The sequence below is a fragment of the Geospiza fortis genome, unplaced genomic scaffold, assembly GCF_000277835.1.
Source record: "Geospiza fortis unplaced genomic scaffold, GeoFor_1.0 scaffold16, whole genome shotgun sequence".
NCBI lineage: Eukaryota > Metazoa > Chordata > Aves > Passeriformes > Thraupidae > Geospiza > Geospiza fortis.
Genome location: NW_005054302.1, coordinates 17,003,886 through 17,016,512, shown reverse-complemented (window position 1 = coordinate 17,016,512; position 12,627 = coordinate 17,003,886). Strand labels below are relative to the sequence as shown.

Genomic DNA, 12,627 nt, shown 5'->3' with positions numbered 1-12,627 from the left:
AGTTCGGGAAGGCTGTACCTTCCTAATGCCTCAGCAATGGGGAAAGAAGAGAAACAAGATGTGGCTGGGAGTTTAGGATCAAGGGAGGCTGCGCCCTCTGGAACCCTGAGAGAGAAAACCCTGCGGGTGTGCGCCCCAGTGGACTCCCCCCTTAATTCAAATAAAGCTGAAGGACTCCCCTGTCTCCTTTTTGTACATAAACCTCTGGCGTTTGTGGATTTTCCTGACATCCGCAGAGTAGGAAGCTGAGCAGTTGCTGCTCTGTAGTGGGAGATGCTTCAGTTGAATCTGGGATGGTACAATGGTGATGCAAGGCCACTTCCACAATCATGCCCTGGTTTAACTTCACAGAATCATGGAATGGTTTGGTTTGGAAGGGACCTCAATGGTCATCTATTCCCAACACTCTGCCCTAGGCAGGGAGAACTTCCACTGGACCGGGTTGCTCTATCCAACCCAGCTTTGAACACTTCCAGGGATGGCACACCCACAGCTTTGCTGCGTGGCCTCTTCTTGGAGGATTTCAGGAGGTGCAAAGGCACGGCTGGGGAAGAGCCAAGAGAGGTGTTTGCAGGGCTTTTTTGCATATTAACATTTCCCTACTCAGGACAGCACACCAGACAGATAAACATTGTGGATGCCTTACCATGAGCAGAGCTTTGAGGCTTGAAGCTGAGATAAAATAGAAGTACAAGAAGCATTGTGGCACCACTGGCAGCCACAGCAACATGGCAAAGCCCATGATAGTGTAAAAAAAGCAGAAACTATGAGAAAATAATTAAATCCAGAGTGAGAATGTCTTGAATATGAACTCACTGGCAGTGAACACTTCAAATGTACTAAGTATTTGTTTACAGAAACAACCACAGTGATTAATCTATTTGTTGCCCTAAAAAGAGCCACTCTATTTTAAACACCCCAAATATTCAAAGAACTCAAAAAGCATAACTAACCCCTTGGCTATCCTTGATGAAGGGATCCCATACATCAGCTAACATAGAAGAAAGTTCAAAAACTACTGTCAAAAATAGTAATAGTAGTAATAAAAAATCCATCCCTCTCTCCTCCCAGTTTTATGTCAGCACTGGAGTCCAAACCAGACCCCAACATCAAAGCAACATCTTCTAGGGGTGGTTATGTAGGGTTTAAAAGGTGTAACTATTTACTGCAGAAATAACTGCTATCCTTTGGGGAACACGATTCCACAGAGGCAGAAAACAACCTACCTTTTCCTTAAGTCATTACAGGAACTGTGGACATTTGATCTTTTGTTAGAGTTGTAGAATTTTACATTAACTACAAATACAGCTAATGCAGCCACATTACCTGGTACGTTTAATAGCGTTAAAATACTCCTTCATTTGAGTAGCATGCCTCAATTTGGTTATCTGGTGTACAAAAAAAGAGCTACTAGAAGAATATAAAAACCTATTTGCAAAGTATCTATGAAACAAGGAGATGAACAGGACATGGACATATTAAAATTTTATATTTGAATGTGCAAGAATTTGACAAAGCACCTCAGGACAAGTTTCCAGCTACACACTATATCCTTAGTTGTGTGGGCGTCCCTCAAAAACCAGGGTTTAGACAGGAGCAGAAAATAATGCAAGAAATGCTCAAACAAAAAATACCAAGTTTTTAATTTACAAATTACATAGAACACAGTTACAATGCTCTCCCACACAACAATCACCCCTTGTAATTTGCAACAGCAACTTCTATTCAAATTCAAACCATAATGGGAAAACCAGGCAGGTTTTCCTCAGGACAGAAGTCTGGGCCTTGTTAAACTCCACAGTTTACCAGCAGCCCTGCCTGTCACTGTGACAGTACTTCTGATCAGAGGTATCCTCGTTGGGCAGTACAGGAGTGTTGGAAGAAGAGCTCCCATGTGGTGATGGCACACATACACTGTGTCTCATCTTGGATGGCCTTGTGACAACCCCTCACTGTGCCAGGAATCCCCTCCAAGGGGTATCCTGGGACTGGTCCCAGCACTGTGGCTTTACTCAGCCTTTTGTCTGACAGGAGTTCTCTCAGTCAAGACAGAGATGTAGAGTTTCAGCCAAGCATATGTGATTCCCAGAGCACAGTACACAGAGGTCAGCAACAGGGGGACAAAAGGGAAGTGCTGCTTCCAGGGGGTCAGAGGAAATATAATTTCACAGAAGATTTCCAAGGGCACTAGTTGGATGAGGTAGATTGTTTCAAGCCAGTTAAGTAGAGGTTTCTCTCTCCTGTCAGAGAAATTAAAAAAGAGGTAGTGTTAAAATATATGTTAACTAAAAATAACTATTATGTTTTTCAGCTATCCCAGTGCAAAGAGAATCTCCCATTAGATAACAATAATGGTTTCAATAACAAGTTAAAGAGTTTCAGTAGGGAAAAACCAATGTGATAACCAAGAGTACAGCTCAATGTCGTTATCAAGTTCCAGGATGCCTTGGAAGCCTAAGTAGAAATCTCATCAATTGCTCTGTTCACCTCACTGTTTCAGTAGACAACTGAACAGCCCTTCATACAAAGACTTGTTCCACCAAAGTTGTTCTACAAGAGAAGACTGGAAAAGTCAGATTTTTTTAACCTCTTCCCCCAAGCTTTCTGTAGGATGGACTTTTCTGTGAGCTATCTCTCTTGCAAAGGACAGTGATGGCTGGAGTTTACTGCAGGTAGTTTAAAGGGAATTTCATGTTTCAGCAAGTTAAAAACAAGAAACTTGCAAAAGCTCCCTCTCTTAACAAAAACTATGCTCCTATGGAGTTTTTTAGCTAGAGCCCCTGAGACAGAATGACTGAATTCTTAAAGAAAGAAAATCACCTACAAAAGCAGGTGCCTGAGGTACTGAATACATGTTTACAGTACTTTGTTACAGCACGGGTTTGCCCTGAAAAGTTTGGGAAAGAGGGAAGTGGGGACTGCAGGGATTATAAAGATAAGCACTATCTTTGGCCAAGTGGTAAGAGATCCATAGGCTGTGAACTACACAGGGTGACTTCGGCAATTCCATGTTATGCCAACCAAATACTTGCAGCTTTGTTGACAAATTACAGCTTGCAAATCAATGTTATTTACAACCTGTCCTTTCCACACATTAAAATACTAACTAATACTGCAAAAATCCACAGTACAATAAGATAAACAATCTGCAGACAAATCCCTAGTAGTAAATGCTAGAATACCACATTAAACCCTCAGAGGTTACAGCATCACAACTCCAGGCTTTAACAGAGCATGAGGCAGGTGGGGATCTACAGCCTCCTGGGACTAACTGGGCAGCTGTCAAAATAACCAGGACGTGCTGCAATTAATCCTAAATTAAGCACTGCCTCCTGAGAACAGAGGCAGCAGCATCTTTTGACTAGTAACACCTTAATTTGACTCCTCAGCATCAGTTTTCTGTGCTGCTTGTCCCTTATGACAATGGCTGTTCCCAACACCAGAAGAAATGTTGCTGGCACTGAGATCAAATTTCTTTAATTACCTGAACAGGGATTTCAATGAAGAGAAGCTATAAACAGTAAACAGCAGCATAAGCAGTATTTTAATTGGAAGTTCTGGAAAACAAAGAACATGATGTACTTTTAAAATTAATTATAAAAAACTTTTGCCATATATATATATATATTGTAGTATCCCTAAATCTTACTAGTCACATTTGCATAATCTGGTTTTATTTTCTACAGACCTGCATGTTTTACTGCTTAGCATACCTAAAAATAAGCATAAACATTTACTAAAGCAAATGCCAAGCATTTGCAATACACATACTTCAATTATATAGAAACATACTGAACACATTATAATTACTATTATAATTAATCTAATTAATTACTATTATTATAATCACATTATAATTACTATCTGAGATAGCACTACAAATAAGATTTTCCTTTTCTAAAGAAAACACAAACAACTGGCAAGTGACTAAACCAAAATGACAACCAAATCAAGACTATTGAGCTCTATGTTGCAAATTGTAAAAAAATTAACTAATAGAAGAACATTTTACCTGGTGTTGTGAACAACAATGGAAAAAGTGAGAAATGCCCTGTTGTTGCCAGAATCAAGTAGATGCCAGCATCCTTGGCTCTCTGAATAGATAATAAGCTAAAAACAGCAATAATTTGTTATGCTTTTGTCTTTTAGCAAAGAAACCTAATTTCAGTAGGACACTATACAATTGACTGAAGACTCAGAGACAAGTCAAACAGTTTCACAGTACCCCCATCCCTGCTAACACTGGACCTGTGATGAAGCCTCCTGCTTCCAAACCATGTGGCCTCAGAGATAAAAACACAGGAGAAAAATCAGCCAGGAAACCCTCCCTCAGAAAACCACAAACCCACACACCCACTGAACAAAACTATCAGCAAGGCCCAGCACAAGCAAGAGCTTAAACATCACCAAATCTCTGAGGAAGGAAAATACAGTTTGTAGCAGTACTGGTCAGGCAGTTTATGAACTACAGTTTCAGTTCTACTCTAGGCAGGCATGAAACCCTTTTGGTAGAAACTGTGTATTGTTCTGGTCAAGCACAGTGCAGAAGATCCCTTTCCTCAGCTGGCTCCTGAGCAATCTATCAAGCGTTTTACAATATGAACCACAGCACCCATCAGGGTTTGAACTGCACCCGAAATTAATTTATTTTAAGTGCACTACACTGTTACAGCTTAAGGCATACTATGAAAGAGTTCCTCTTCTGAAATATACCGAGAACAAAGTGATTCCCTTTGAGGATTCCTCAACAAGTGGCTGCAGGTTCAGTTTGGCCAACTACTTTGTACCACATTTGCTTACCTTAAAGGCAGAATAGCAAGGAGTATTGCTTTCTCATGCACGTGCCAGCCAAACATGAAGGAGCTCAATGCACAAAGAACAAGGCACTGTAGAAAGCCTCGGGGCCCTTGAGGTTTAAACCAAAGACAGAAAACAGAGGGCTAGAAACAACAGGCAAAAACAGGACTTCAGTGAAAAGTCTGGCAATCCTGAAGACAAGCCATTGTCCAAAGAGATTTGTCAATGTTACTAAACACCACTGCACCCAGGTTGTGCTTGTGTGGCACAAGCGTTATATTGCACTGGAGGAAATCAATCCGTTTGGATGTACGAGTAGAGACTGAAGTATTTTTGTTGAAATATCAAGAGGGAAAAGCAGACTGAAAGACCACAGCCAACTCCCCACTATTTGTATTGCATGCAAAAATGCCAATCTAAGCCACTAAACACATTTTATCAGTCACTACATACTAGTAATGAAGTATCTGTTGCCCTGGAATTAAAATTCATATGAAGTGCATACTATCAATTAAAACCTACTAGGGACAAAATAGAAAAAAATTCAAAAAATATTAGTTGTTCTTACCAATATAGCTATGAAAGTACAGATTAATGTTGCCAGTGGAGTCACTGAAGGGAGGACAGTGTGCTGAAACTCCTGAACCAGCCCTCCTGTCATGGAGGCTTTAGGGATTTTTGTACCATCAAGAAAATTGCACTTTAACCCTAAAAACAAAATATAAAAAAGCACAAACTGATAAATGCTAATAAAGAAAATGAAGTAGCTGAATTAAGTACATGGCCAAGTTTTTTCTTTTTTCAAAGGATGGCAGAGGGAAGCGATTGATCTCTGACCTACTGCTGGTAACTTAGGCACTGGATGATATGGACCATACGATGTGTGGCAATCTGAAAACATAATTTACTGCCTACATCACAAACGGGGAAGACTAAAATAAAGCAAGCTCTATCTGCAAACAGGGATCAAAAAGCAAAATTAACATACTGACCAAGAATTGTCAGTGCTTTATCCATGGCATTATACAAAGCCCAGAAGTTGGGGGCCCAATAGGCATGGCAGAGACCTCGCTTGAAAGGGAAGAGCCGTGAAATGACTTGAGGCAGCTGACCCTACAGAAAACAAGACCAAAGAAATGGCCACTTCAGATGAGACATGGTTTATATTTTTATAACAAAATTTTCTAACTGTTCAGGGGAATAACATGTGAAAAAGGGGGTATTACCAATACTAGGAAGGGTCCCAGTGAAAGAGCAGAAACAAGACAGACAATCAGTCCCAGAAGAGTTACATGAAGAAAGCTGAAACTTCTCCACTTCAGGGATCCATCTACAAGAAACAAAGATTAAAGAAACAGTTGCTGTGGGAAGTGGAAAGGGAGACAAAGCATTCTTCACTGACAAGGAATTGCTAGTACCTATCTAAAAGGGGCACACTGCTAATTTGTCAATATATTCGGTTTCTTCCTTCAACAGCTGGCATTTCTTTTGCCCACACTGCAGGTCCTGTATTATACAAGCTTTCAGTATTTTCCAAATTTACCTTCCCATGTTCACATGAGGAGTATCAGGCATGTTTCAGTGCTAAAAAGTGGGGAGAAACTTAAAGAAGGTCTTTTAAATAGTTTCTAATACTGTCAAATTGTTCCATACCCAGAATAATTCTTATGGCTGACAAGTGCCACGTGCAGCTTGTTCGTGTTGATTTTTCTTAACAAAGAACTCTTAAAGGAACAGGAATTTTACAAAACAAATCTATTTCAAAGATCCCTCAAGATCCTAACTATTCTGCTCTCAAGCAGAATTTTTGTTTGAGTCATTTTGTTCCAATTCTATCTGCAGCTCTTGAGTTCCAGTGATTAACACAACTCCCCCCAAAAGCCAGTGAGGAAAACCCCATCTTACCTGCATTATTTGCCGTAAAGCAGTAGGATCGTAACAAATAAATGCCATATGCTGGGGCCACATACATGTAGATGTGCTTGAAATGCAGAAGAACAGCAAAAAGAAGAGCACCCTCCAAATACCTTTTCTGAAAGAAAACAAAACAAAACCTAAGCTTTTCTCTTTGTAGTCACTTTTAATGATCCTCTGTTGTAGTCCTAAGGTGATGGGACATTTATTCTAAGTATTAAAAAGGGTATTTACTTCAAATTACAAATTCAGTAGTGTTATGCATAACAGGTATGGACAAGGAACTATCCTGTCACACAATCAGCTCTTCACAGCTTCAGAAGTATGTTTTCTAAGGATTGGTGATTTGGAAAAAGATAAAATGCCAAGAAATTATGCCACATTGCTCAGGGGTAACACTGAATATAGCTTTCTTATGGGGAAATATAGCTTTCTTATTGCAGCATCAGCAAGCAATTATGGTGAGTTTCAAGTTTTTCTCTTTGCCACAAGCTCAATAAACAATTAGACATCCAGCTTCACACAGCTCAACATGAAGCTATTACCATTGCCCACAACACGAGCAGCCCTATGAACTGAATTAATGCACCCAAAACATACATGGCAATAAACAGACAAGAGTCACTTGGGTTTACCTGACACAGCCGAGCAACAGAAAGAAGCATCAGCCCGAAGAGGAAGCCATTGTACTGGAAGTGAATATCTGAACTTGAGTCAAGGAATAAAGCAAGCTTTCTTTACTACTATGTGTTCTGGAGAAGACTCAAAGTTTTGAGGAATAAATTAAAATTAAAATAGAATTTAAATCAAGAAAGCAACCTTAAATTCCCAGCACATAGACACAAGTCATTATTTAACCTTACCTGTAAGTACTGTCAGACAAATTACACTAATGCTGCCATATCACCTTGATGAAACACAATAATCTACACATATATTGTGCAAATTTTGTAATATAAAGCAAAAAAGGCTAAATCTCCACTTTAATTTTAAAGTTATTAGTTTCTGCCTCACATTGGTTAATGCATAGTGACAACAGCCCTCACTTTTCTACCACTTCTAAGTGTTTGTGATATACACAAGAAATATACACGTATATGCAATATACACAAGAACTATGGCAGAGAAAATGAAGTCCTTCCTTTAAAGGCACACTGTGCCAAGACTGACTTGCAGGAACTGCAATTTCCAGAGTTATTTTTATATAGGATATGGACTTGTTGGAGGGCATTCAGATAAAGCCAGGAAGATTCTCAGAGGACTGAAGCACCTCTGCTATGGAGACAGGCTGAGATGGGGTTATTTCAGCCTGAAAAAGGGAAGATGCTGGGGAGAACATGTAGCCTCTTTAGAAAGGGCTCTAAGAGAGCTGGACAGGGACTTTTGACAAGGGCATGGAATGACAGGGCAAGGGGGGATGATTTTAAACTAAAAGAAGAGAGATTTAGATTGGATATTAGGAAGAAATCCTTTATTGTGAGTGATGAGGGACTGGCACAGGTTGCCCAGAGAAGTTGTGGATGCCCCATTCCTGAAAGTGTTTAAGGTCAGGATGAATGAGGCTTTGAGCAACCTGGTCTAATGGAAGGTGTCCCTGCCTAAGGCAGGCGGTTGGAACTAAATGATTTTTAATGTCCTGTCCAAACCAAACCACTCTACAATTCCATGATTGCTCTTTAGAAAGACTTCCTAATTCCCATATAAAGTTAAACAAATTGAATACACTCTGAATCTTAAAACACTTTGAAGATTTTCCTTGCCACAGGACAAACTTGGAACCACACCCAGGACACAGAACCACTCTGCTAATACTCCTGTAGGTGTGCAGAGGAGGAACAGCCAGCAGAACAGGCACACTGCTGCTAGACTGGTTGGTCCTCCTCCACTTCTGGCAAATCAGACCAAGGACTAACTTTCATTTTGCCAAATAGTAATTCTAATGAAAACAAAGTTATTTAACTAATCCCAGAAACCCAGCAGCGTTACTTGCTATGACAGCAATAATAATATAGGATTGTGCCACACATTGTAAGAGGTTGTTAAAAAGCCAAACAAACCACAAACAACCCACAACAGTTTGAAAGGATACGATCCACAATTAACAATCCAAAATTCCACAAGAGCAGAACAGCAAGAATAAATGTTGGTTTTTCCAGGATATCCTTTGCAGCTCGTTTTCCATTTATACATCTGCAGCACCTAAACAAGAGCAGAAGAAACAGAAGCTTTGATTCAAACATACAAGTGAAAACATTGTTGGTTATAAGAGTTAAGAGCTGCACTTACTCTGAAGTTTGCCATTTTACCAGGATGCAAGGCAACAATAAAAGTCTTGCTAAATTCATGAAAGGCAGACAGTATCATGAACAAAGTTTAGTAAAAAAAGGATTTTCAATTTCAATCGCTGTGGTGCGTTCCACATGCTAAAGCTTACATTACGTAAGAGCCTCAGGATCAAGTCTCCCATTCAGTAAGTGTATGCTGTCACAGCCTGCTTACATGAGCAGTGTATTGCTACTTTTGGAAACAACAGAGGGAGTTGTAGTTAAGGTCCTCAGCTGGACATAACCTATCCCTGGCTACCGCTGCCCCCTGCTATATTATGAGCTATTTCTGTTGGTTAAAAACAACTTATTACTTCTCAGTGTGAAGCAATATGGTTCATATGACTTCTGAAAGCAGTCTTAAATCACATTAAATCACATTTCAACATGTATGTTGAAATGCAACCTCTCTGCCATGAGCAGGACACCTTCCACTAGACTGGGCCACTCAAATCCCCACCCAACCTGGCCTTGAATTTTTCCAGGCAGAGGGCATATACCACCTCATTTTGGCAAAATGACCCTGTGCAGACCCTGAGCCTTCAGCCTCACATTCATACATCTGTGAGTCAAAACAATAAAAGGAAAAGAAATCATAATGCAAAGCTAGCTAGCATAAAGAAAGTAAATAAAGGAGCTTAGGCAGGGCTCCAATCAGAGAATTTCCTACCCAGGTTTTGAGCAGAAAGAATAAAATGATGGGAGACTCTTACAGCCAAATCATTAAGGCAGACAATGTATTTCTCAGAACACACCCCCACTCTACTCTTTAGGGATAAGGTAAGTAATTCTTCATAAGTCAGGCCACACTGAAAGCATCCAATCCTAATTACATCAGACCTGGAATAATCAGTTTATCATCAAAAACACAGGAGAAACTTTGCGTATTTGATGATACTGCTATTTTGTGACAGATTTTCTTTATGCTTCTAGAAGAACAGAGTAATCAGAAAAGTAACAGGAAAAAACTTGTTCTGAGCACACCAGCTGTCCTGCATCTCCTACAAAATTAGTTAGCAAACCCAAATACAACACATGAAGCAGCAGATGGTGTCCAACTGCCTGCAAACACATCACATGTAGTGCAACTGCATCTCCAAGAAGAACACATTATCTTGTGTTTAGCAGTGTATTGCAAGATTCTCCTTGAACAGGTTCAAGCAACTCTGGCATTTCCCTTCCTTTACAAGCTTATTTGTACAAATAGTTATTTGTTGTGTCTACAGAACAAGCCCACATATGAAGGACTGTCTGTAAAATCAGAACATGAAGACTTACTCATGAACTGCATATATGAAGAGGGTATCTGTAAAGATGACAGAAAGCCTTTGGAAGAAGATGGTTGCACGACTGGCGTAATTCAAGTTTTCAACAACCAACATCTGGGGGTCAAAGTACTTGGCAATGTGAGAAAGTACATATTCAAACCAAGCAAAAAATGGTGGATAATCCAGGGTCCATTCTGAGGTCGCCTAAAGACAAAATAAGATTAAATAGTTGATAACAAACCATGCTGTTTGCAGTCCTTCAGGTACAGCTCACAGCAGCAAGCCAGCTAATGCTTTTTCTCTCAGTAGCCTCTCTGTAACTCAAACCACTCCACAATCAGTAGCCAGCTCTGCGGTGCTGTAAGCTGTTCTCCTGCAGTACTGGTAGAGATGTGACATTTCCTGATTAGCAGGAAAAGATTAAAGAGCATCTTGTGCACCTGCGCTTAACCTATATATAACTGTTTGTTATCTCAATCTATCTACAATAATAGGGCCATTACTACAAAATCTCAGTAAAATAGCTCAGAGCCAATATTTGTCTATATTGGAGTGATCACCAACACAATCAGCTTCAAAATTACTTCCACTCATCAGTTAACAAGCCTTAACTCTCACACAACCAAATCAAGATCAAATGGCATTATGTGATCTCTTCCCATAAGGACAGTTGCTGTGCCCTGACCAAGAATTAACTCCTTGGCTGTGGAAGCAGGAGAGGAAGAGACATGAACAGAGCAGGTTGGGATGGGGTATATTTTTCAGTGAGCATGTTCCCAAATGCTTATGCTGCATTGTTGAAAGGCATCCTATATTCTGGCATAGGGTAAATGCTGGCATTATAAAAATTTGTTTTGTAAAACAGTCCTTGGATCAGTCCTACAAAGTTCTGACCTGCACAATTCTTTACTTCTAGATGTTTATGTGGAGTACTAGACACTACAGCATCTATCTATCCCTGTACTTCAGCAGATACAAGGGGACAGATTAAAACCCAATTAGGTAGGCTGAGTATATGACAAACCTAAAGGTGATTTGTCTAGATAAAAATCAATGCATGCTACTAGCACACCAGCAAAGGCTCAAAACTTTAATACAGTGATTGATTTAATAATGGAAAGATGTATATACCCATTAGCATGACTCACTCTTTATTCTGGTAACTGTGTGTCACCAATGAGAAGAGCACGGACACCAGCAATTTAAGAGTACAATGCAACTTGCTTTGGGGCTACACAGCCTTTCCAATAACCCAAGTGCCTTAATTGCTTTTCCCATTTTGCCTTCATAAGTACTTGCAGCTTCCCCAGCTAACTTTCATTTTTTAGCTAAATGCTACACAAGGCCAGCAAATTGTGACTGGCACCTTTTTGTCCCACTATATGACAGTCACCAACCATCCTTTCCAGCATTCACAAGGTCTGTCATACCCAATGTGCTTGTAATTCATACACAGCCAAAACCCACCCCAAACATGTCCTTACCTCATAGTACCACTGAGAGAGGGGCAAGTTGTGGGTGATGGCAAGCCAGTTCCTATGGACTTCGAAATCTGTGGAGTAACTACAGATGGTTCATGTTAAGAGTCACATACGTGCATGCACTAAGAAGGGAAACATTTCAGAGCACATCACCACATGCAGATAAGAAGGAAGCCAGTCTATCAGCTCTAGGACGCTACTGTGATCAAGTAACAACGATGCTGCTCAAGAACTTCGTGCCAAAGAGGTATCATAGAATGGTTTGGGTTGGGAGAGACCCTAAAGACCATCTCGTTCCAACCACCCTGCCATGGGCAGAACACCTTCCACTAGACCAGGTTTCTCAAAGCCTCATCCAACCTGGCCTAGAACACTTCCAGGGACGGGGTATGCACAGATTCTCTGGGCAGCCTGTGCCAGTGTCTCACCAACCTCACAGTAAAGATTTTTTCCCCTGACATCTGATCTAAATCTCCCATTTTACTTAGTTTAAAACCATTCCTCCTTGTCCTACGACTGACCATGTAAAAAGTCACTAATTCAGGTGCTTATAGGGCAAGAACTATTTATAACTTGGCTTTTTCAGACAATTAATGCGAAATTCCAAGTTCTAACTGAAGTTTAACAGCGATTTGTTAGGGGCTTTTCTCAGTATAAAAACTTAAAAATACAAAGCATTAATGTTTCAGCACACTTTCAGCCTTCCCGAATAGCAGCCAGCCGGAAGGGGCCAGCAGGGCTTCCCAAGAGGAAAGGAAAGCTGTGCCACGCGGCGGAGGCGGCGCCGCCTCGCTTCCCCCACGAACCCGGGAGTTACAGGGACCTTCAGGGGCCGCGGCGCCA

General features: G+C 40.6%; 1 protein-coding gene across 1 annotated transcript in view; it reads right to left on the bottom strand.

Moving 5' to 3' along the window:
* Positions 1-1,616: 1,616 nt before the first annotated feature.
* The window catches only part of ALG8 (ALG8 alpha-1,3-glucosyltransferase), a 14,554-nt gene continuing 3,543 nt past the window's right edge, over positions 1,617-12,627 (bottom strand). The window contains exons 2-13 of the mRNA XM_005417833.2: positions 11,788-11,866; positions 10,314-10,507; positions 8,801-8,910; positions 7,347-7,414; positions 6,703-6,829; positions 6,024-6,127; positions 5,790-5,910; positions 5,366-5,505; positions 4,801-4,940; positions 4,013-4,110; positions 3,485-3,557; positions 1,617-2,240 (exon numbers count right to left, since the gene is read on the bottom strand). Of these exons, the coding sequence (XP_005417890.1) occupies positions 2,009-2,240; positions 3,485-3,557; positions 4,013-4,110; positions 4,801-4,940; positions 5,366-5,505; positions 5,790-5,910; positions 6,024-6,127; positions 6,703-6,829; positions 7,347-7,414; positions 8,801-8,910; positions 10,314-10,507; positions 11,788-11,866 (1,486 nt within the window). The 3' untranslated portion in view covers positions 1,617-2,008. The remainder of the gene's footprint in view (positions 2,241-3,484; positions 3,558-4,012; positions 4,111-4,800; positions 4,941-5,365; positions 5,506-5,789; positions 5,911-6,023; positions 6,128-6,702; positions 6,830-7,346; positions 7,415-8,800; positions 8,911-10,313; positions 10,508-11,787; positions 11,867-12,627) is intronic.